The sequence below is a fragment of the Eumetopias jubatus genome, unplaced genomic scaffold (genome assembly GCF_037043125.1).
Source record: "Eumetopias jubatus isolate StellerSeaLion01/CBP00866 unplaced genomic scaffold, mEumJub1_p1.0 scaffold_1, whole genome shotgun sequence".
NCBI lineage: Eukaryota > Metazoa > Chordata > Mammalia > Carnivora > Otariidae > Eumetopias > Eumetopias jubatus.
The window spans coordinates 193,084,485-193,109,223 of NW_028274807.1; the positions used below are offsets into that span (position 1 = coordinate 193,084,485).

The 24,739-nt window shown below is 46.2% G+C and overlaps 2 protein-coding genes across 2 annotated transcripts in view; one reads left to right on the plus strand and one right to left on the minus strand.

The window, feature by feature from the left end:
• Positions 1 to 841: 841 nt before the first annotated feature.
• The window catches only part of ARHGEF3 (Rho guanine nucleotide exchange factor 3), a 309,795-nt gene continuing 285,897 nt past the window's right edge, over positions 842 to 24,739 (plus strand). Inside the window, exon 1 of the mRNA XM_088027978.1 lies at positions 842 to 909. The gene's annotated coding sequence lies outside the window, so the exon portion shown is untranslated. The remainder of the gene's footprint in view (positions 910 to 24,739) is intronic.
• SPATA12 (spermatogenesis associated 12) lies at positions 4,708 to 5,505 on the minus strand. The gene is given in 6 exon segments (XM_088023313.1): positions 4,708 to 4,774; positions 4,947 to 5,122; positions 5,124 to 5,230; positions 5,233 to 5,299; positions 5,301 to 5,391; positions 5,393 to 5,505. Coding segments are annotated over 6 exon segments (621 nt in total).

Here is a 24,739-nt window from a genome sequence, read left to right on the forward strand (position 1 = left end):
TCTCTCAAATAAATAAATAAATAAAATCTTAAAAAAAAATAATAGCACACCTGACACTATGAAAGCAACTCCTAATGAGTTTTCCATTTTTACCGTCATGGTTTATACTTTCATAAGAGCCATACAGTGTAGGGCATTCTTTATTTCTGGTTGTATGAGGTCCTGAGGACCGTAAGCGTTTATCTGTTGAATGAATGAAAACAGTTTTATTTGGATTCGCATGTTTCTTGCCGCAGGATGACCCAGGCCACTGGAGGCGGCTGCTTTCTCAGGCTGCGCGTATGCTCCCAAACCCGCGATTCCTGAGGCTTTTCTGCGCGCGCGGGGATTCGCACAGCTCGCGTCTCGTCCTCATTTTCACCCGCACCGTCCAGGAAAGCGAGGCTTGGGCAAGTCCCGACGCGCGGCAGGTCAGCCTAGGGCGGGCCGAGGCTCCACGCACAGGCTCCGGCCCTCGCCCATCAGGGCGGCCCCTGCGTCGCCAGTCCCCTCCTGCTCCGATACTCGTCCCGCGGGCCTACCCCAGGGGGTCCGCAGCTCCTTCTGCCCACCCCTTCCCCGACCCGGTAAATTCTCTCCGCTAGAGTCTGGATAAGGTAACAGGGGATGCCCCGCGGCCCGGATCCTCTCCCTCCGTCCTCCCTTCCTAGTCTTCCCAGGGACCCCGGCGGGGCGTGCGGAGGGGGAGTGCCGAACAGCGGCCGGGCGTGACTGCGTCCGGGTCTCGGGCCACCCGGCACAGGCGCCAGCGGGGGTCCCCCGCCCGCCTCACGCCCACGTGGCCGGCCCGGTCTCCCCGCCCCCGGCCCCGCCCCGCCCGGGGGAGCCGCCCCCGAGCAGCCGCCGCCACGGCCGTCTCAGCGGTGCGCTCTCCAGCTCAGCCGGGCCGAGCCAGCGCTGCGCGCCGAGGTGAGTGAGGGAGGCTGGCCGGGAACCCCGCCCCCACTAGACCCTCCCCGGCTGGACGGTCCCGCTAGACGCCCTGGGGCCTGGCACTTTCCGGGGCTGGCTTCTTCCCTGCCTTAACCTACTACCCCGAGCTGGACCCCTACCCCCCACCTCCAGGTCGCCTCCGCCCGTCCCGGTGCCCGAAGCAGGCTCCGCGCGCTCTCCGGCACCGGGCACTCGGAGCGCACTTGGGCTCCTGGGCGCCACGCAGGTGGGTAGTGCCACCACCGCTCGCGCCGGAGACCCTGACTTTGGTCCCTGGGAGCTCTTAAGCGAAAGTTCCCGGAGCCACTTCCGGGGAGGGAGGCGCCACCTGTCCTCTCCCTCGGTGTCTTTTCCAGCCTTGGTGGGGCGCCCGCAGGTCAGCGTCGCGTCGGGAGCTGCTGGTAGTGGCTCGCAGGGCTGCCGGTCACTTCGCTGCGAGGAGCCGGGCTTTGAGCGCGCAGGGCGGCGGCCGTGGTTCCGGGCCCGCCCGGGGCCCTTGTGCTGGCGGCTGCATCTTTTAAATTGCGCGGCCAGAGGATCTTGAGATAGAGGCGAGGGAGGCGGACAACAGGGGGTTAGGGTGAATCTCGGTGCCTCAAAGCCAGAGACCTGTGAGCATTTTCTGAGTGTGGAAGTTGACCGAGCCGGGTGGAAATGGGTTCCTTTGGGCTTTGGGAAGAGCAGCGCTTGCACGCTCAGCCTCATCATGGACTTGAACGTTGCTGAAACAGAGCGACTTGTTCCTAGAGGACTCTTTCTCCATTTAATGCCCGAACCAGCCTTGCTTCCAGCACTGGGCAGAGATGTGAGAACTGCCAAACAGTAGTTGTCCTGGATGCACCGGCAGAAACTTATTTTAAAGCATTTCATGCGCAACACAAGGTATAACCGCCTTCTTTCTTGGCTGGGGTGTGGAAGAGGAGAGCTTTTCTGTGAATTTGTCATAGCTGTAGAGTCTCAGGCAAGTTACTTCACCCATCTCTGCCTCAGTTTTTTTCAGCTGTAAAATGGGGGTGATAACAGTACAAATCCTAAAGAGTTGTGTAAGGTTAAAGTTCTTAAAATTGTGCCTGATACAGGCTAAGTTTTACTTATGTTGTTCTTGTTATTTTTTATGGCTGACATCTGTCTAACAGGGCATCCGCATGCCTAGCTCCCCAGTGAGGTGGGTATGGGCAGACTCTTGCTCCTTCCTTTGCTGAGAACCCAAATTATTCACACAGTGGTGTCCCCTTCAGTGCTGAAACACTTGGGCTTTGCAGTAATGTTTCCTGTGGTTAAGCAGCGTTTTGCAAAATGTATCTCAGAATAGGGGATTAGAGATGACCTTTGTCAAGGACACTGCTGGGAAATGGGGGTCTCAAACCTTCTCTGGAAGCTCTAGGGTGTGACTGGATATTTGCCTCACTGAGGGGGAGTGGATAAATTTCCACTTGAATTCCTTCAGGCCTTGGGCCCCCTGATAGGCTGACAACCCTGATCTCTGTGAGTGTGGGAGTGTAGTTAGGGGCCCAAAGACCTGATGTTGTCCCCTCCCCTCCATTCACTCACCTCCAGGAGATTGTCCCCTGCATCAGTGGAGCCTGCACCAGTTTAGCTTCTTTCTTTTCGTGTTAGGCCCACAGACAGGAGTTCTGATTCAGGAGACTCCAGAAATCTCCTGAACTGTATATGAGATTGGAAACGTGGATGAGATATGCTTGGAGCACAGGTGTATATTTTTCCAGAGAGTTCCCTTTTCATCATATTCTGCAAAGGGCCTGCGCCCCACAAAAGGGGACTCTGAGCTGCTGGTGGGGATATTCTTACCCCTTGTACAGGAGCAGGCCCAAGTTGTCAACATTACCTCTGTCTCCCAGAGGTGAAAGTGCACTCGTGATGCTTTGTACCCTTGCTCAGGGCACACCTTCCAGTGGAAAATTCAGGTCTGCCTTAACTTGAGAAAATCCGATAAAGAAGTCAACTGGAGAAAGGAGAAGGCAAGCTGAGGGAGTAGGGACTCCTGGCCTGTGGTGAGGCCATTAGGTTGGGATACAGTTCATGAAAATTGGAGCTCAGATTGTCAGGAGACTCCTCAGAGTCTTTGCATATGCTCTTCCTTCTGCTGAGCACACTTTTCTGCCACTTCTTCTCAGGTCTGGCATGACCTTTAGCTTGGATGTCTCTTCTGTAGAGAAGATTCTCCTGACCACTCTGTCCAAAGCAGCCTGTCCCCCTATGGGTACCTGTCACATTCTCCTGTAGTATTTTATTCATGGAGCTTACCTGAAATGGTCATACTCATGTATCTATTTATGGGTTTATTGTCTACATCCACCCAGGAGAATGTAGACTTCAAGAGGGTAGAGGTGTTGCCCTCTTTACCACTGAATTCTGGCCCCTTGCACACAGTAGTTGCTCAATAAATGTTCCTTAGTGACAGAATGAATGAGCATCCACTGAGTAAAGTGTGGTGAGCTGAAGAACTTTTTTTTTCTCCTTAAGTAAGCTCTATGGCCAACATGGGGCTCAGACTCACAACCCTGAGATGAAGAGTCACATGCTCTACTGACTGAGCCAGCCAGGTGCCCTGGCCCTAGATAGATTTAAAAAAAAATTAATCCTTGGATGCATTATCTTAATGGTTTGTACAAATATTGTCTGATTGAGATTACTTTGCACAGGTTGAGCAGGTTGAAACGAGTGAAAATGAAATGCTTTTATATACGATTCTGATTAATTGAGTCAGTTCACATTGCTACACGGGAGATCCCCTGTGTGGTGGATGGAGTGGGGTCTGCTGTGGAGAGGTCTGGAGATAAGCTTTGCCTTCTTCTTCACTTTAGTGAACATTGTTCATTCAGTTATGAAAATGGGTATACTTTTTCTTTTAAAAAAGGAGGAAGATTATAGTTATTTGGAGTCATATCTCCACATGTGCCTTAGCCCCTTAGCTCAGCCCTGTTACTCCATTTATTCTAGAATCACTTATGGAGGGAGGGCTCTGACACTGGCCACAGAGCAGTCAAGAAGACCAGCAGTGTTCCTCCCTTGTGGTATTTACATCCCAGTGGCAGAGATGGACAGTTGACAACTAGATCTATAATACGGTATCAGAGAGTGTGGTCAGTGCAACAAAGAAGATGAAGCTGGGGAGGGGGATCCTGAGTGACTGCAGTGGAGGCAGCATTGGTTTAAGTCAGGGATGGTTTCTCTGAGGAAGCAGCATTCAAGCAGAAACCTAGATGAATGACGGATGTGGATATCTGGGGGAAGATAGTTCCGTGCATGTGGACCCCAGGGTTGTGGTTGAATTCCTTTTGAGCCCTGGACTTGGTCTGTCTCTCTGGGGAAGGGGGAGGGGAAGTGAGGCAGTGTGGGCAGAACCTCCCTCACCTCCTCTCCAGATCCTAGCACGTGGCTGGTGTGAGCTCTCGGCACTGTGTGCTCTCGTGGTTGACCAGAAGGCTAATGCCTTCCTTTCCAGAGGGACCTGGAGTGATGATGTTTCCTGAAACTGCCACCTGGGCAATGAGTATGAGCCTCGGGGCACTGCTGGAAGTATAACTCTACACATAGTAAGACTTGCCTCACCTCACCTGTTCTGGCCATGGGCCCCCTCCTCTTTTGTGTCATTTGGTTACAAGCACCTCATCACCTAGAGGAAACCACCTAGAGGGAAAGTAGTTACTTAGTGAAGCTTTGATGGAAAAAAAGAAGTGATGAAAACGTATAGGATCATGGGCTGGGAGATGCATGCTTCCCATTCTCTCCGTTGAGTGGTTGATTGGTTGATCATTTGACGTTACTTAACAAAGCATAAAAGAGGTATGACAGGGAGGCTTCTTGGAAAAAGCGACACCTAAGAAAAGAAAGGGATGGCTACAAGTCACTTCTATTCAGAAGGTGGGGTGGGATGGCAGGAAGAGAGGCCAGCATGTGCAAAGGTCCAGATGAAGAGTTACCAGTTCTCAAATGATGTCAGAGTCTCATCGGTTATAGCTGTGTGTGTGTGTGTGTGTGTGTGTGTGTACGCATGCATGGAGTATTCTGTGGAAAAGGAACTGACGTAGCAGCCCTCAGTAAATGCCAGTTGATCTGAATGGCTATGCCTTGTGCTACTGGGCTCTGCACTGGCATCCTCATAGATCAGCGAGAACTGTCCTATGGCACAGGTCTTCTCAGTATCCCCATCTTTCTGACCAAGAAAAGTGAGGTGGGAAGTGGTGAATAACTTGCCAACTGTGTCTTTCTGGAGCTCTGTTCAGTTGTATCAGGGGAGGTCAAGGGGAGGGGGATCTTCCCAGAAGATTGAGTCAGTGATGTCAAGAGAATTGGGTGCTTTTAACTATCTCCGACAGGCCTTGCTTTGGTGTACAGCCCCTGCAGAATGTGAGCCCTGGGAGGGCAGGGGCTGCCCCCCACCAACTGCTCAGTCCCTGGCACAGGGAGGATTTGTTGGGGGTTAAGTTGATGCTCCAGGGTCTCTGGTGGCCACGGAACAACAAGGCGGGAGGAGGCCATTGCCTTCTTTCCCCGGGTGTCTCCTGACTTTTCCAGGGTGGACCCGAGAGTCAGGGCAGAGCTGGACATGGGGCCCAGGTCAAAACCGAATGCTCCAATAAGAGAGGCTGGGGACCTTGACCAGAGCTGAAGGACCAAGCAGGCAGTTTGGTGCCTTGCCTGGCTCATCTAGCTCAAGACCAAACTAGTTATTTAACAGCCCAAGTTAGTTATTTGTCCCGACACCCGACCTCCACTTCCAACCAGCATATGATAACTTTATGGGTCGGGATTTGTTGCTCCTGTGAATAGAACCCCAAGCCCTGAATTCATCTTCCATTCTGAGCTTAATATCTTCCTAGAAGCTGGGGTGGTGATCCAGTGCAGTGGCTGGCTTTAAGGCAAACTGATATGTCTGGAGGGTAGAGGTGCTGGTTGGACTCCCGTGTTCCAGTGTCAGCTCCAGCATTGAGTTACTAGTGGAGTGACCTTTGGCAAAGTGCCTAACCTCTCCAAGCCTCAGTTTTCCTATCTGTGCATGGGGACTGTGCTTGACTGGACCTTATGGGTTTACTGTGAAGGTTAATGCACAGAGAGCATACCCCTGTCACAGCCCCTGTGCAGGAAGGGATGGCTGTGGTCATTATCTGGTGATCTAAAATGGACACAGGTCACTCTGTCACTGCATTTTGCTCAGAAAGGTTTGCTCAGACACACTGGGAGTTCTCCATTCGGATTTGGAGACTTCACCAGGGGCTGGTGCTATGCTTTTTGGAAACGATTGTATTCTGAGCCAAATCTAGATAATGGAGTTGAGGGCAAGTTTATTGTGAGACAGATGCCAGGTGGGAAATGGCATGAGACTCTTTGCCCACCGTGGTCCACCCTCCTGTCCCACGGCCTCTTCCAGGCTTCTCCCGCTACAGTGGGGGCCTCCATGTCCCCATGGCCCTCAGAACCTGGCCACTTTGGTGGACTGTTTTGGTTCATCTTCTCCACACCCCATCCCAGGTCCCCTGCTGGACCCTCCAATGCAGCTGAACCCAACAGCCCCCAAATGCCCCAGAGGCTTTTCCACCTTCGCAGCTTTGCACCTGCTGTTCCTACTACTTGGAATACTCTTTTTCTCCTTGCCGAACCTCCCACACTCCCCAACTCCAGTGGCCTCTTCTGTCTTTCCTTCTCTTTTGTCTAGAAAAAGAAATGCTCCTTTGCACAAGAAACCTGGTTATATTCTTCATGTACGCAAATGCAAACAAATCAGAAATTGTGGAGTAAAAAATGAACTTCCTCCTCCCACATCCCTGGCTTGCTTCTAGAGAGAACATTTATGATCAGTTGGCTGTATATTTCTCTTCTGTTTTGATGTACAGGTGTGTGTACCTGTGAATACCTTTAAAAACCAACAGAATGGGCTCATTTTTAAAAATTTTTTAAGATTTTATTTATTTTAAAGAGAGAGAGAGGAGGGCCGGGGAGAGGGAGAGGGAGATAATCTCCAGCAGACTCTGTGCTGAATGTGGAGCCCCATGTGGGGCTTGATTTCATGACCCTGAGATCATGACCTAAGCCAAAACCAAGAGTCAGATGCCCAACCAACTGAGCCACCCAGGCACCTCTAATGGGCTCATTTTATATGTATTGTTCTCTAGTGAATTTTTCCTCATTTAGCCATATGTCCAAGAGTGCTTTCTCTGTCTATATGCATCTCCCCTCTTTTTACACCCTCACCTCCCCCAAGGGAGGAGAGTACAAGTTTGTGTGGACGTGTATTTTCAGTTCTATCTCTCTCTCTGCAGTGGGATTGCAGGTTATATGGTGACTCTATGTCTAACATTTTGGAGAACTGCCATACTGTTTTCCAAAGTGGCAGCGCCATTTTGCAATCCCACCAGTGGTGTTTGAAGGTTTTGATGACTCCACATCCTCACCAACGCTTGTTACTGCCCATCTTGTTTTTACTATTGCCATTCTAGTGCGTGTGAAGTGGTATCTCATCGTGGTTTTGATTTTCATTTCCCTATGGCTAGTGGTGTTGAACATCATTTTTTTTAACTTAATTTTTTTTAGTGCAGTTTTAGTTTTAGTTTTTCTTTTAATAGTGAAATTGAGAGAAAAGTACAGAGATTCCCTTTATATTTCTGGCTCCCACACGTGCACAGCCTCCCCCATTATCAGCATCACTCACCGGAATGGTACATTTGGTACCAAGGATGAACCTACATGGACACATCATGATCATCTGAGGCCCATAGTTTACCTAAGGGTTCACTCTTGGTGTTTTGCCTTCAGTGGATTTGAACAAATGTATAATGATAATTATACACACAATGATAATATCATACAGAGTATTTTTACTGCCCTATGAATCCTCTGTGCTTTCCCTATTCATCTCCACCCTCCTACCCCCCACAACCACTGATCTTTTTACTGTCTCCATGGTTTTGCCTTTTCCAGGATGTCATATAGTTAGGATCATACGGTACGTAGCAATTAGTTTCTTTCACTTAGTAACATGCATTTGAAGTTCCTCTGTGTCTTTTCATAGCTTGATAGCTCATTTCTTTTTAGTTCTGAGTAGTATTCCATTGTCTGGATGTTCCACAGTTTATCCATTCACCTACTAAAGACCATTTTGGTTGCTTCTAAGTTTTGGCGGTTATGAATAAAGCTGCTATAGACATCCATGTGTAGGTTTTTGTGTGGACATAAGTTTTCAGCTACTTAGGGTAAATACCAAGGAGTGTGATTGCTGGATTGTGTGGTAAGAGTATGTTTAGTTTTGTTAGAAACCCACCAAACTATCTTCCAAAGTGACTATACCATTTTGCATTCCCACCAGCAACAAATGAGAGAGCTTGTGTTACTTTACATCCTTTTCCAGCATTTGGTATTGTCAGTGTTGTGGATTTTGGCCATACTAATAGGCATGGGGTGGTATCCTATGGCTTTAATTTGCATTTCCCTGATGACATATAATGTGGAGAATCTTTTCATATGTTTTTCTTGTCATCTATATATCTTCTCTGGTGAGGTGTCTGTTAAGGTCTTTGGCCCATTTCCAATTCAGGTTGTTTTCCTATTGTTGAGTTTTAAGAGCTCTTTGTATGTTTTGGATAACAGTTCTTTATCAGATGTATCTTTTGCAAATATTTTTTCTAGTCTGTGGTTTGTCTTCTAATTCTCTTGGAATTATCTATTGCAGAGCAGAACTTTTCAATTTTAGTGAAGTCCAGCTTATCAATGATTTCTTTCATAGATTGTGTTTTTGGTGTTATATCTAAAAAGGCATCACCATACCCAAGGTTATCTAGATTTTTCTCTATGTTTATCTTCTAGGGGTTTTATGGTTTTGCATTTTATATTTAGGTCTCTGATCCATTTTAGGTTAATTTTTGTGAAGAGTGTCAGATCTGTGTTTCGCTTCATTATTTTGCATGTGGATATTCAGTTGTTCGAGCCCATTTGTTGAAAAGATTATCTTTGCTCCATTGTTTTGCCTTTGCTCCTTTGTCAGAGATCAGTTGACTACATATGTGGGGGTCCATTTCTGGGCTCTCTGTTTTTTCCCTTGATCTGTTTGTCTCTTATTTTGCTAATAGGTCTTGAAGTCTGGTAGCGGCAGTCCTCGAACTTGTTCTTCTTTAATATTGTGTTGGTTGAATATCTTTTCATGTGCTTGTTGGCCATTTGTATATCTTCTTTGGAGACGTGTCTTTTCAGATCTTTTGCCAATTTTTTAAAAATTGGGTTCTCTTTTTATTATTGATTTGTAATTGTGTATTCTAGATTCAGTCCCTTATCAGATACGTGATTTTCAAATATTTCCTCCTATTCTATGGGTTGTCTCTTCATTTTCTTGGTTGTATTCTTTGAAGCCCAGGATTTAAGTGTGATGGAGTCCAATTTATCTATTTTTCTTATGTTGCTTGTGCTTTTGGTGTCATACTTAAGAAATGTTTGCCTAATCCAAGTTCATGAAGACTTATGCCTTAATTTTCTTCTAAGAGTTTTATAGTTTTTAGTCCTTGAATTTAGGCCTTTGATCCATTTTGGGTTAATTTTTATATGTGGTGTGAGGTAGAGGTACAAATTCGTTCTTTTGCATGTGGATATTCTGTTGTCCCAGTTCTGTTTGTTGAAAAGACTATTCTTTCCATTGAATTCTCTTGACAACCTTGTTGAAAATCAACTAGCCATAACGTGCATGTTTATTCCTACCTCTTAATTCTGTTGCATTGGTCTATATATCTATCTTTATGCCATACTCCTGTCTTGATTACTGTAGCTTTGTAGTAACTTCTGAAATCAAGAAGTGTGAGTCTTCTTTGTCCTTTTTCATGATTATTTTGGCTTTTTGGGTCCCTATATGAATTTTAGGGTCAGCTTGTCAATTTTTTGTGAAAAAGGTAGCTGAGATTTTAATATGGGCTGTGTTGAATTGGAAGGTCAGTGGGGAGTTTTGCTAGCTTAACAATATTAAGTCCAGGTCCCAATGCATCACTCGTTCATTGGTTGGCTGACCCTCAGCATTCTGTCTTTCAGGTTACAAAGACAAAAACCCAGGGACATCAGCATCTCTTTACTTTGTTGAAGAAAGTGACAAGTATAGGGTAGTGTCTAATCTAAGTCCGGAGACCTTGGATAAAACATTTGACTCCTGAATGTGTGAAATGGGAGTGCCTCTGGCATGGACTGAGCATTATGGCAGACCTGGTTTCTGTTTATCTGAGGGCATGATGGTGATCCCTAGAGATCCTCCCATAGTTCCCTGCCTCCATGCTTGAGAATCATGGTGAGAACTGGGGCCCCCCAGAGCCATGGAGGCACCAGGGAGTGGTGGAGGGTATTGGATAAGGCTGCATTTTAACTTGTTTTATCTATTGAGCAGAGGTAGGATTTCATTTAAGGAAAGGGTGCTGCTGCTAAAGCAATTTTAGCCTCCTTCCCCCAAACAGGCATCATGGTTTAAAGAATGGAATAAAAATAAGAAAGGAATACTATCACATATTAGAAGATTAGTTTACACCTCTGCCTGCACTTATGCATTCCAGATGTCATGCTTTGGCACAAGTCCACAATTGTATTTGTAGAGAAGAAGAAATAAAGAAGTGAAGCACCTATATGTGTGTTAACAGGAATCTGGTTTTCCAAACTGAAGGAACAACCCAGGAAACTACATTGGGAAATACAAATGCACTCCACCTCAGCATGTTCTCCGCTGGGGTGAGGGGCTCCATTTTAAACAAAATGGTGCTACTGTGTGTGAGAGATTGGAGCTGTTTATCACTGTTGTTCCAAAAAAAGCAATTTAAAAAAGTATTAATTTGGGTAGAGTTTCTGGTTTGTTTCTGGAGGGGAAAAAATGATATGCGATGGAAATTATTTTGAGATCGTCAAAACCCAAGTTCCTGTGGTTTACCAGGTTCCCTTTACCCAATCTGTTAGATCAAGCAGTTCATAGGGATTTTATTTCCATTCTTTATTGAGAGGTGTGTGTGCATGCATGTGCACATGGAAAGTTAGGGGAAAAACACAATGATATAACCCAGGCCCAGAACAAGGAAGCGTGTTACGGAGCTGAAGTTCTAGTCTCAGAAGATGCAGCTTAGCTGCCCTTGTGTAACCTCTTTCTATGACACATCTCCCATGGGGGTGCTGGGGATGGTTTCTCTCCAGCATGGCTTTAATTTTACAAAAGCCCTGTGCAGTCTTGCAAACTCAAGTGGTTTTCTCAACAGATCACTCACATTTCATATGTTCTGGGCTGGGTAGGGCCTCACTAATCCTTGGCCAGCATTGTGAGTCAGAAAATATTTAAATGACCGCCTAGGCCTTTGAGGAGAGAGAGTTGGCAAGTGGATTTCGGGAGGTGGAGTGACTCTTAAACAGCAATGCAGTAAATGAGTGGCAGAGCTGATACGAAGGGGAGCAACTCTGTTTTATTATGCTAATAAAGAAAGTTTTATTATCTTTCCGAATGAGATAATAATGATGATGCTACCAAATGCTATAGAGCACTTCTTATACAGCGGAGTCCGGCCTTTCCTAGCTGTGTTTGACTGTAAGAAATAAATCTAGACTATCAGCTGGTGTGTTTGTGTGTGTGAGCGCAAGAGTGCATGCAGGCACATGCGTATCCAAAATGAAAGTTTGGTGAGACAACCCTTACCTTATGTACGTTTAATGTCCTCTGACCATTCTTTTCTACATTAGTGAATTTATGCTTTTTTTTTTTAAATGATGGCTCTGAGACCCAGTAGATTTATTTCATGAATAGGGCAAAACCTACTGTTTGAAAAACACTATGCTAGATAGTTTGCTGTGTGTTTACATGTACTACTTCATTTAATCCTCCTCTCAAAAACCTCAGGGAGGGGGTATTATTATCCCCATTTTTGGATGGGGAAACAAAGGCACAGAGAGGTAACTTGCCCAGGGTCACACTGTGAGTGAGTAGTGAGCTGGGAATGAACCCTGAAAGGCTAAGTCCTATTACAAGTTCATGGTGTGAACCCAGGTCATGTACCTGTCTCCCGTAACAATTAGGGAAGAAGGTATAATTTACTATCCTTTTTAAAAAAAATATTTATTTTTAAAGTAGAATCCATACCCATTGTGGGGATTGAACTCGTGACCCTGAGATCAAGAGTCACACACTCTACCAACTGAGCTAACCTGGTGCTCATTAATATCCTAATGAGTTGTTACATATTGAAAAGGTAGCCACAAAATAGATACAAAATTAATACTACTTGTTTGACTTAAAGTTGCATTTAAAAACACATATATTGGGCGCCTGGGTGGCTCAGTTGGTTAAGCGACTGCCTTCAGCTCAGGTCATGATCCTGGAGTCCCAGGATCGAGTCCCGCATCGGGCTCCTTGCTCAGCAGGGAGTCTGCTTCTCCCTCTGACCCTCTTCCCTCTCGTGCTCTCTGTCTCTCATTCTCTCTCTCTCAAATAAATAAATAAAATCTTTAAAAAAAAAATAAAAATAAAAACACATATATCCAATATGATGGCTTTGATCAATACATAGATATTATTCTTCCTTGGTTGCTGTATTTTGTGGGGTGTTTATTTTTTTAAAAGATTTATTCATTTATTTTGAGGGCAGGAGTGGGGAGGGGCAGAGAGAGAGGGAGAGAGAGAGAGAGTCCCAAGCAGACTCCACGCTGAGCAGGGAGCCCAACGTGGGGCTTGATCCCATGACCCTGAGATCATGACCTGAGCTAAACCCAAGAGTCAGACACTCAACCAACTGCACCACCCAGGCGTCCCATGTAGGTTTTTTATTTTTATCTTCTTAATCATCTGATGACTTGAAATTTCATGTAAATACGGATAATAAGGGATAATTTCTGATGGAAAGTCAGTTGTTTTGGAGGTGTATTAGTCAGGGATCTCCAGAGAAACAAAACCAACAAATACAACAGGATGTATAATATATAAAAGTATATAATACGTATTACATAGTATTATATAATGATGTATAATGTGTATATATATAATATATGAAGTGTACAATGTATAATATGTTACATAATATTTATTATACAACAGTGTGTGTGTGTGTGTGTATGTTTGTGTGTGTGTATCTATCTCACATATACCGAGCAAGAGAGGGAGAGAGAGATTTATATTTATTTTAAGGAAGTGGCAATCCCCCTATGTGAAGGTGGAGGCTAGGCAAATTTAATATCTGCAGAATAGGCTGGCAGGCTAGAGACGCAGGGAAGGCAGTTCAAGTCCAAAGGCAGTCTCCTGGCAGAATTCCTTCTTGCTAGGGGAGGTCCGTCTTTGTTTTATGAAAGCCTTCAACTGATTAGATCAGGCCCACCCAAATTATGACAAGCAATTTATTTTACTCACAGTCTACTGATTTAAGTGTTAATGTCATCCAAAAAAAAAAAAAATACCTGCACCTTCCCAAAACTTCTAGAATAATGCTGGACCAAATATCTGGGCACTTGGTCTAGACAAGTTAACACATAAAATTAAGCATAACGGAGTAAGATACTGTTTGGAGTTGTTCAGAAGAAAGGAAAAAGGCAGTGGGAAGCTTGAGTGTGATATTGGTACAAATATGAGGACATTTCAGAAAGAACTCCCTCTCCCATGACTGATTGCCAAATAAGCCCACCTCTGGTTCCCAGGCAGTTAGAGGAGCTCAGCATGGGTTTGCAGATGGGAAGGGGGTGGCAGGTGCAGATTTTCTTGCTTTGAGTTGAATGGATTTTTCTTCCATTTCTCTCTTAGACCAGAGACCTGAGAGTTCATGGATCCAAGTCAATAGAGCCATTTATATGCAGCCAGCGGGGGCTTGTTGAGTGGATTTCTCTGTAGGGGCTGTGTGCTGATGTAGCATTTGTAGCTCAGCCTAAACTTGGAGGACTTTGCTCCCTTCTCCTGTGCCACAAGCTACCCAGTGACCTGTGGCTCACTGGCCGCAGGAACTCTCTGGGGTTGTTTGGGTGTGAACTCAGGTTGTCTATGAGTACATGGTATCTAGACAATATTAAATTTATTATTTTTTTCATTTTCTCTGATTTTTATTGAGGTATAGTTCACATACCATAAAACTGATTCTTTTAAAGTGTGTGACTTAGTAGTTTTTAGTATATTTGCGAGGTTGTGCGGCCATGACAACGATCCAATTCCAAAGCATTTTCCTCACCCCAAAATAGAGCTTTTATTTTGGAAGTAATTTAAACATTTGAGAACACTGCCTGCTGGATCAGTCCCATCAGCAAATAAACATGCTGTTGTTTCTCCCAACTTAAAAAAACCCCAAAAAAACCTACAACCAAAACCTTCTGTTCACCCTACTTCTCCCTCTAGTTATGCCCCCATTTCTCTTCATAGTTTAGAGCAAAACTTCTTGAAAGAATTGTTTGGACTTGCGGACTCTACTTCTTTGCCTCCCTTCCCTTCTCACTGTTAAAAAAATTGTGATAAAATACATATAACATAAAACTTACCATCATGACCGTTTTTAAGTGTCCACTTCAGAAGTGTTAAGCATATTCACATTGTTATGCACCAACATCTAGAACTTTTTCATCTTGCGTGATGAACTCTGTTCCCATCAATGCTCCGTCTCTCCCTCCCTCCAGCCCCTGGTAACCACCACTCTACTTTCTGTCTTTATGAATTTACTGACTCTGGATACCTCGTGTAAGTGGCATCAATACAAATAAGGCAGTATTTGTATTTTGTATGTGGGGCTGGCTTATTTTGTTCCACATAATGTCTTCAAGGTTCATGTATGTTGTAGCAGGTGTCATTGTTCCTTTCCTTTTTAAGGCTGAATAATACTCCATGGTGTGTATATACCACGTTTTGTTTATCCATTCATCCGTTGAAGGACAGTTGGGTTGGAATAATGTTGCTCTCCTGCTCTCCTGGGAACCCATGATTCCTAGCCAGGTTTGTGTTCCCCTTAGGAACACCTCTTGCCCAGGTCTGTGCTGAGTGCCATGTTGCTCATCCCAGTGACATAGCCTCTGGCCCCACCCCCACCTGTCAACCAGCAGTGTTTGACACCGTTGGTCATTTTCTCTTCTTTGAAGCTCTTTCTTTACCTGACTTCCAGGGTGCCTTACTCTCCTGGTCCTCTAACCACCTGCTGGTTAACAGCACCTCCATCCTTCTGATTGTTCAGACTCAAAACCTAGGGTGTCATCTTTGACTCTTGAATCTTTTATCCCCACTCTTATCAGAAAATCCCACTGTGTGTACTTTCCGAATATACCCACTGTTCACCCATTGTCCGAGCTACCCTCCCCTCTCACCTGAGTGACTGGCGATCTCTTTGCTGGTCTCCCAGCCCCTGTCCTTACCTCCTTCCAGCTTGTTCTCAATTCACAGCTAGAGGGACCTTTAGTGGGCAGATTACCATTCCTTTGCTCAAAACCCTCGAAGGGCTCCCATCTTAACAGCAGAAACTAACGTCCTCACAGTGGCCTCCAGAACCCCCATGATCTGGCCGTGTTTCTTCTATTACTCCTTCCTTAGTTTGCTCTTCCCCTCATTACCCCAGCTGGTCATACTAGCCTCAACGCTCGCCTCTAATTGGATACCCCAGGAGCTTTGCACTTCCTGTTCCCTCTGCTGGGGATTTCTCTTCTCCTGACGTTGACATAATTTGGTCCTTCACTTCCTTCAGCCTTTACTCAGATATCACCTTCCCTAATTGTCATGTCTAAACTATTAACACTCTCCCCAGTACCCCTCTCTCCCTTCCTTGATTTATTTTGTCTCCTTACTCCTATCACTATCCAGCATAGGGGATATTTTGCTTATTCATCTTGACTTTTGTCTGCTTCCCTCACTGGAATGTAAATTCCACAAGGACAGGGTTTTTTTCTTCTGTTTTCTTCTCTGCCATATCCTCAGCACCTCACCTGGCACCAAGTAGACACTCAGTAAATATTTATTGAACCAATGAATGAAAATTGGGAAAATAGATAAAAAGCCATTTATGATTCTTCTATTATGATACACCTCTTGCTTGTATTTTTTCTTACCTGCGGATTGTTCATATAGGTAGTTATATGTGTGTGTCTGTGTCTCCTGTCTTTTCCCACCAGGCATTCCTGTATGAACTTCTTTTTTTTTTAAGTTGCTAGGTAATCTTCATGATTATTACTTGTTAAACAGCTACATAATGTTTCACTGAGTGGATGTAGCAACTTCATTTATTTAACCTTGTTTTGTTCAGTACTATTGGGCAGCTTCCAGTTTGTTACTATTGTAGATTACACCACAGTGAGCGGCTGTATTGGGCATTTGCCAAGCCTTCCTCCCTCTCCTTTGGAAGGAGTCTCCATTCTCCCAAGCCTGGGTGGGGACCATGGCCCAGGCTGGGCCCATCATGGTCTTCACCACCAGCTATGGTGACTGGTTTAGGGCCACATAGAGGACCAGCCCGGCCAGGCCATGGGCTTCTCCCAGCTCACCCTAACTTGCTCAGAAGCAACAGAGAAGATACTCAGAACACCCGGGTCCAGAGCAGTAAGCACAGGGCCCCAGAATCGGAGTGGTGACAGCACAAGGGAAGGGTTGCTTGGGCACATCATTTTTGGATCCAGTCACTTGACTAAGCTTTTCTGCTATCCTTCCAACAAATCCAGTCTAGATGGAGTTGGATTTCTCACTGCAAGGAGGGAGTCTAGACTAATTCAACAGTGGAGCTTCTCCCCCATTCCTTTTTTCAGTATATCTTAGGCCAGAACAAGGAAGGATGTTACAGACCTAAGGAAGGAACTGTTCAGGGCATAAAATGCATGTGGGCCCAACAGCTCCATGTCTTTGTCATGACTTGAGAAACACTGTAAAAATGTCATCTGGGTTCAGATGCTGGTACTGCCTTCTGACAGGGGTAACCTCAGTTTCCTTGTCTGTAAAATGAAAATGACAATAATCACACCCCACCTCAGGGGAATTGTTTAGAGAGAAGGACTCAAACAGATATTTGCACACCCATATTCATAGCAGCATTATTCACGGTAGCTAAAAAGTGGAAACCACCCAAGTGTCTGTTGGCAGATGAATGGATAGACAGAATGTGGTAATTACATACAGTGGAGTATCACTAGCTATAGAAAGGGAGTTCTGACACCTGCTACAACAGGGGTGAATCTTGAAAACATGCTGAGTGAAATAAGCCAGAGACAAAAGAACAGATACTACATGATTCCACTTATATGAGATTCCTCGAATGACAGATTCTTGGAGACAGAAAATAGACCAAAGGTTACCAGGGCCATGGAAGCGGAGAATGGGGAGCTATTGTTTAGTGGGTACAGAGTCTCTGCTTGGGATGATGAAAAGTTTTGGAGGCAGATAGAGGTGATGGTTATTGTGAATGTACTTAATGCCACTGAATTGTACATTTAAAAATGGCTAGAGTGGTAAATTTTATGTTATGTGTATTTTCCTATAACAACAAAAAGTGTCAGAGGAGGTAGAGGGTGTGAAATGGGTGTGAATATCACAGTGAGTCTCTTGGACTTTTTCTTCACAGGTTAGAGTTAAGTCAAATTGGAGCACACAGCAAAAAAGCAGCCACAGACCAAAAAGAGGTGGTGTGGAGCAGGGGTAAACTACCCACAAGAGCCCAGAGGGTCCCTCTGAGATCTGGCGCTGCAGGCTGGGGTCCGGCTTGGCAGGAGCACGTCACCCAGCCAGCCTGGGCACACGGAATGCTCTCAGTGACTGCGGGCAGGCCAGTCCAGTCCCTGGGCCAGATGGGCCCAGGCCAGGACTGGAGCCCTTGTGAGTCACAGCTCAGCCCCCAGAGAACAAAGGGATGTAGCAGGGAGGGGCTGGGCTGTGACTCAGAGGCCACCTCCGTGTGCACGCCCCCCTCCAACTCCCTGATTCCCGCCCCCTCACTGGGAATGGATGCAGGTGTACCCACTTCCCAGGCAGGCCATCGGGAAGGCTACCCAGCCAAAGCTAGAAGTTGTCCAGAGTTGTTTTGCAGCTCCTATTTGGAAACACAAATCACAGCAGCTACACTGATGCAGCACTTGCTGTGTACCCGCCTGGTTCACGGCTCTGCACACTTCATCTCCTTTATGCCTCTGCCTCGTCCCATCAGCTACAGAAGAGGCAGTGGGCTACTGGGGTGAAGCACCTTGCCTACGGTTACCCCTGTCAGGCTGCAAAGGGCAGAGATTCAGGAGCCTGGACTTGCAATCATGCCAATACACACACTCACACTTGTGCACACACACACACGCTCATGGAAAGTTAGACTCCAAAATGTGAGCTATCTCTAGGTCAAAGTCTAGAGAGAGAGAGAGAATTTTCATAAGTTTTCCTTGTGCTTATGAAAAAAGTTAGAAAATACAGGTACTATATTTTACAACAAAAAGGACATTAGATATGATTGCAGTCTAGCATTTCAGGTCATTCTTGCGGGTACCTTTGGGACAGAGAAAAGTGGATGACATGAAGCACCCACTCAGTACTGAGTGCCACTCATTGAGCTAGACTGGGACTATCACGTGAAGTCAGGATGGTTGTGTCCTGAGTTTGTAACACTGCACTGGCACTTCAAGAAGACCAGGCTCATTGGGAACAAGTTACCATAAATGTTACGATAGATAAAATAGGTGTAATATAGATTGCCCTGAGGGGGAGGTGTTACTTTTTCCAAGGTGTTATTTTTTTCTGTGTGTAAAAGTCATGCCTTGTTTTATGGAAAGAAATTTGCTCTTTTAAGATTTTTATGTGACAGAGATTATGGGAAAGATGTAACCTTCCTTGTTTTACAGTCACTTCTTGATGAATGTGGCAATGGACAGCCCTGAAAAGTGAAAGACCAATAAATATGGAGAAAAGGAAATTCATTTTAGCCAATAGTTTCAGTCTCGTCTCCTGAAATTTTATCAGAGTTGCTAACGTGGTGGCGAAACTGACTCATTTCGGTGAGCCCTCCTCAATCTTTGCCTACAAGGCATGCATTCATTCATTCGTCCATATGTGCATCGAGTGGTATGATGGCTGGGGTTTACTTCACTGGGAGGGGTGTAGAGGAAAGAAGATTAGGAATGAGTTAATCACTGAAGTTGTATGGTGCGCACATTTCTTTCTACTTCTGTGTGTGTTTGAACTTTGGCATTCAAAAAAGTTAAAATATATAATATTGAGCACTTATTTTGGGCCAGCCCATGTGCTAGGTGCTGGGGAAGCCTTGGTGGCCAAGACAAGCTCACACTGCCCTTCTGGAGTCAATAGACAGTCTCGTTCAGGAAACAGATATTAATCAAACCATCACATGAATGCAACAACAATTACATCTGGTATAAGTGCTGAGAAATCATGAGCAGAGAGGCGAAAGTCTGCAGTGTAGACACCGTCCCACCCAGGATTGGAGGAGGAAGTGAGAGTCCTCAGCTTGAGATATCACCAAGGGGGCTTGGGTGTGGGTGTGTGTCTGTGTGTGTCTGTGTGCGTGCGTGCATGTGCATGCGTATACCGGCACATCAAGGCTCAGAGCAGTCTTTATGGGCCTTTGCCTGGCTGATAGAAGGGTTTCAAAGTTGACTGAATGCCCTTCATCCTCTTAGAGAACTTGTTTAGTGCATATTCAAGAGGATAGCTGAGATGTAGCAGAATCCTCCAGTGGATTCCAGTTCTGCTTAGGAAAAAATCCAAACTTTTTCTTACCTTCACCTACATGCTCTGCCACTCCCTGTCATGCCTTCTAGCAAGATCCCAATCTTTGTTCTTTCTCAGCTCTTGAGTATGCCAATCCTTCCAGCCAGAATGTGCTTATTCCTTCTCTTCTCGGGACCAGCTCCTTTGCAGACGTAGGTCTTGGCTGTGATGTTACAAGAGAGAACTCCCCTCAGTGCTTCTCCCTGTTTACTTTCTCTCCCTGCATGTTTTCTTGGTCTCTTCCCCAGGCTGAGAGCATGGTGACAATAGGGGCTACGTCTGGTCATACCCTGTGGTCTCCCTAGCCTCTGGCCTGTAGATGTAGAGAGCGGGTGCCCAGACAATCTGACAGCCAGGTGCTATCTGACATTGTCTCTATGCATATTCCTACTTAACTGTTTTGCATTTTATTTTATTTTTTACCATTTTGTATTTTAAAAGGATTTTGACCTACGTACAGTTGTCAGAATGGACTGTGGGAATTTGTGGAAGCTTCCCCTGAGATGAGAGTGCTTTGTGTATGGTTTGTGTCCAGAAATTCTCTCAAACGATAGGGATGTGTATATCTGAATTCTCTTGGGCTGTAGGCAGAGAGGTGGAATTAGATGCTTCTGCAGGATCCTGTAAAGGCCAGGGGTGTCTGGGAAGCCACATATTGGTCCTTCTTGTGTCTGGTTTGTGGTCACAGCTGACGGAACTTAAAGTACATTCCAGTCCTCCACTACCTCATACCATATATATAAAAATAACTGGAGATTAGTTGAGGACCTAAATGTGGAAAGCAAATCAGTGGAGCTTCTAGAAAATACTAGAGAAGAATGAAAATTAGGCTAGGCATAGATTTCTTAGACAAGATCACAAAAAGCACGATCATAAAGGAAAGAAATTTACAAATCAGACCTGATTAAAATTAAGAACTCTTAGGGGAAAAAAAGAACAAATTAAAAAATCAAAAAGAAAAAAAATTAAATTAAATTAAGAACTCTTTCTCAAAAGACACTGTTAAGAGAGTGAAGAAGCAAACTGCAGTCTGGGAGAAGATATTTGAAATACATATGTCCCACAAAAGATTCCTCTCTCGAATATATAAAGAACTTCTCCCAACCAATAAGAAACAGACAACCCAATATAAAAGAGACAAAAGACTTGAGCAAACACATCACCAGAGAGGATACCAAATTACCAATAAACATACGGAAAGGTGCTTAATCTCAGGAGTCACCAGAAGAATTTAACCACAGTGAGATACCACTGTGTATCCACCCAGAATGGCTAAATGAAAGAGACCGACAATGAAAGTGTAGTTAAAGATACGGAGGAGCCGGAACCCTCAGACACTGCTGGTGCGGGAAGGAGCTGCTGCAGCTGCTTTGGAAAACCATTCTGGCTATGTCTACCATAGCTACACCTATGGCTCCCTGGGCTGCAGTTCTCCTAGGTGTATGCATACGAGTGCATATGAACGCCCAAGTGCTTGTACACAAACGATCAATAGCAGCTTTATTCATAATTACCCAAACAGGGAAACAATCCAAATGCCCATCAGCAGCCATACGGGTAAGCACATTGTATATCCATGCAACGGAATATACCCTGCAATGATAAAGGGCCTTTGGGTAGGGCATTAACCGGGAGGGGCATGAGGAAACTGTCTAGGTGGCTGGAAATGTTTTATATTTTGATTTGGTTGGTGATGACACAGGAGTATAAATATCTAAAAACATTATTGAGTTGTACGCTTAAGATTTGTGTAGTTTTTTTTTAAGAGTTTATCTTTTTTTTTAAGATTTTATTTATCTATTTGAGAGCGAGAATGAGAGAGAGAGAGAGAGCATGAGAGGGGGGAGGGTCAAAGGGAGAAGCAGACTCTCTGCCGAGCAGGGAGCCCGATGCGGGACTCGATCCCGGGACTCCGGGATCATGACCTGAGCCGAAGGCAGTCGCTTAACCAACTGAGCCACCCAGGCGCCCGAGATTTGTGTAGTTTATGTGTGTTGCAAACTATTTTGTTTGTTTGTTTGTTTGCAAACTATTTTATTGATGTGTACATTGGGGAAAAAAATACAGGGTAGTCTTTTTCTGGAGTCCTTGGAGGAAGGCTGGGGAACTGAAACACCATCAGAGGCCAGGGCAGGCTGGAGGGAGGCCTGAGTTCTCCATGTGATGCTGCTCCTCCTGGGTATCTCTCCTCTTCCTCACCCACCCCCCGCCCCTTACACGCTGCCACGTGAGCAATACCCACCTCTGGTCCCTGGCATGATCCTTACCTGGCAGGAAGGACCAGCGCTTGAGAAGGAAGGTGGTGCTGTTTGAGGGAGAGGTGCCTCTATCTGGTGCTCTCCTCAGAGTCCCTGTAATGTCCCAACCTGGAAGAGGAGGGAATCCACCCATAGGTTAGCTTTCCCCAAAGCCAAGAATTAAATGGTGGTGGTGGCTGGTATTACAGGCTAGGTTGGAGAGGATCCAGTGAGGAACTGGAACCTGCCACCATCTGCCCAGGCATATCACTCCACATCCACACCCTGGGCTGATCCTCAGCAACACATTAAGGTCTGTTATGTCGATTGCCTGGGGCAGCCTGGTGGCTATGCTGGGACAGATCTCTGAGCTGAATGGACCTTGGGGGCCCCAGGGCATGGTGTGTGCTCTGGGGGGTCTCTGGCTCTGTGCTGGAGTGCTCTTACAGGTGTCTTTACGACAGGAGAAGGACATGCTTCATTTCCAGGCCTCCAGGCTGATTGGTTGGGACAGCATAAGCATCAAAAAACTGCATGCCTTTAAAAAAGTTTGGTGCAAACTCATTTGATGACCAAACCTGACCTGAATTAATAGGAGGCTATTTATAGTAGACAGCAGAAATAGTCACATGCACAGCTGCAGAAATATTTATATATCTGACTATGGATGCTGCGCCTCACCCTGCTGGTTTTTTGCATAACATACTGTACACACTTCGTATTACCTTTCTGAGATGAAACATTATGAATTCTGAAACACATCAGCAGCAAGGGTGGGAAGAGGGATTGTGGACTTACCTGCTATAGTTTATTCTTCAGTTGGCTGGTTAGGTCACTGTTTCTTTTTTGCTAATATAGAAGGATGCTACAGTGAGTATCCATGATAGATTTGGAATTACTGGATCAGTGGGAATGCAGATTTTAAATTTTGGTGGTTATCGGCAGATTGCCTTTCAAAGAGATGAGAGAAAATGACAATTCTACCAGTAGCGTGTGCATACGAATTTGGTCATATCACTCCCCTGCTTCCACGAGCCTCGTTGGCTGCCCCCAGGCTTATGTCCTAGCTCCTTTCTGTGGTGTTCACAGTCTTCCCTTCCCAGTCTCGCCCTGGCCAGTCTCCCAGTCCTGATTCCCTGGCTTCTCTGCTACCACCATACCTGGGCCTCAGACCAGCTGCAGAGTCCCATGGCCAGTCAGCAGCCACCCCCTACCCCCGCCACACACACCCCTACTGCATCCGCAGGGGCTCAGCCATGGGCAGGACAGAGCTGCCCCTGCTCTGTGGCCTTGTCTTTCTGGAGGAGGTTGGGGACCCAACTGAGTTCTGGTGTTCTGGGAGGTCAGCCAAAGGCCTCTGAGCTGAAGGAACTAGAATGAGAGGGAAAGGGGAGGGGAGGAGACACTGGAAGGCCCCGCAGCAAACCTGGGAGGAAGATTTGTATCTTCAGGCCTGTGAGGAGGCCTTGCAGAGGATTAAGCCAGGGAGTGACCTAGCTGATTAGGCTTGCTTTTTTTAAATACCACAGGACATAATGGAGGTGGTTCGTGGTGTTAGAGGTCAAGTTCAGGAGAAGCGGGTAGAGGACAAAGGGCCAGGCCTGACTGTCCATAAGGCGTAAGAAGAGAGAAGGGTCAAGGCCACCTCTCAGGTCTCTGGATTCACAGTGTGGGTGGACAGAGGCATTCTTCCCTGAGCCTGGGACTCAGGAAGAGAAGAGAATGGTAGTGAAAAGAGCAAGTGCTCTGGCTCTTGGGGTTCAAATCCCAGCCTGAGCTTGCTGGCGCCAGGATCTCGGGCAAGTCATTTCCCCTGCTCCAAACCTTGTGCTGTCATCTGTGTGATCGGGATTAAGATGGCCCTCTGGCAGGGCTGTGGCGAATATTCACAGCGCTAGCAGTAGTCAGGGGGCCGGCGTGTAGCAGGTGCTGGGTAAGATCTTCCCTCCCTTGTGCCATGAAACGAGGCATAGCCTAGCTCCTCGGTCAGAACTGCCTGCCTGGCCATCAATTTCCAGATCCCTCTCCATGTCAGGCCTTGCTTGGGTTTCCCCACTGGATTTTGAGTCCCTCAGAACCTAACTCACAGGGAGTGGAGCCTGGACAGCTGCATATCTGAGAAGTTCCCCAGGGGAACCCAGCTGCTCCCTGAATGGCAGGAACTGTGTCTTGTGGGTGACCCTGGGTAAATGCTCCTAGAGTCAACAGACACATGAATGGATGAACCATCAACGAGATGGCCCCAATACCTGAAACGCAAGGCCCTTGTCCTCAGCCACATGCCCTGGCACATCCTACCCTGCTGGGCACGGTGGATTTTCTGGGTGCCAGGTGCGAGGTCACCAGGTGGAATTTCTGGGTAGTGACAGTAGCTGCTCCCCTCCTACAATTAGTAGGAATTAAAATGTTCCGCTGGTTTGAATTCAAGTGTCCCCCTGCTGCCACCAAAACTTACACAAGGGCAAGTGTCTCTATTACAGCTGATGTCCCAACAACGTGGGGGCCTGTGCCTCCAGATTTGCTCTGAGCTGTGGTCTCATGCTCCCTGCCAGCCCCTTGGGAAGGGAGTGATGGAGAACAGCTGTTCTGGCCCCAGCAGAGCGCAGGGCTCAAATGCCAGGCTTCGCCTCCGGAAGCGTCGGCCCCTTTCCTTTGTCCGCTCCTCCCTGGACACAGGGGAATGATTATCACCAAATGGAAGGATCCTCCTTCACTCCACTCTCCCTGCTGCCTGCAAATCTCCAGAAGGGTTTTGCGGAAGGTGCAGTCTTACTCTTGACCTGTGCAAGGCTGCTGTGTGTGGGAGGTCCCATTACGGTGTCAGAGGGGCCTCCCTTGCTCATTCTCGGCCCGAGCAGTGAGTGAGCGTTCAGCAGGCGGAGCCAGGCCAGTGCTGGATGTGTGACTTGGCTGG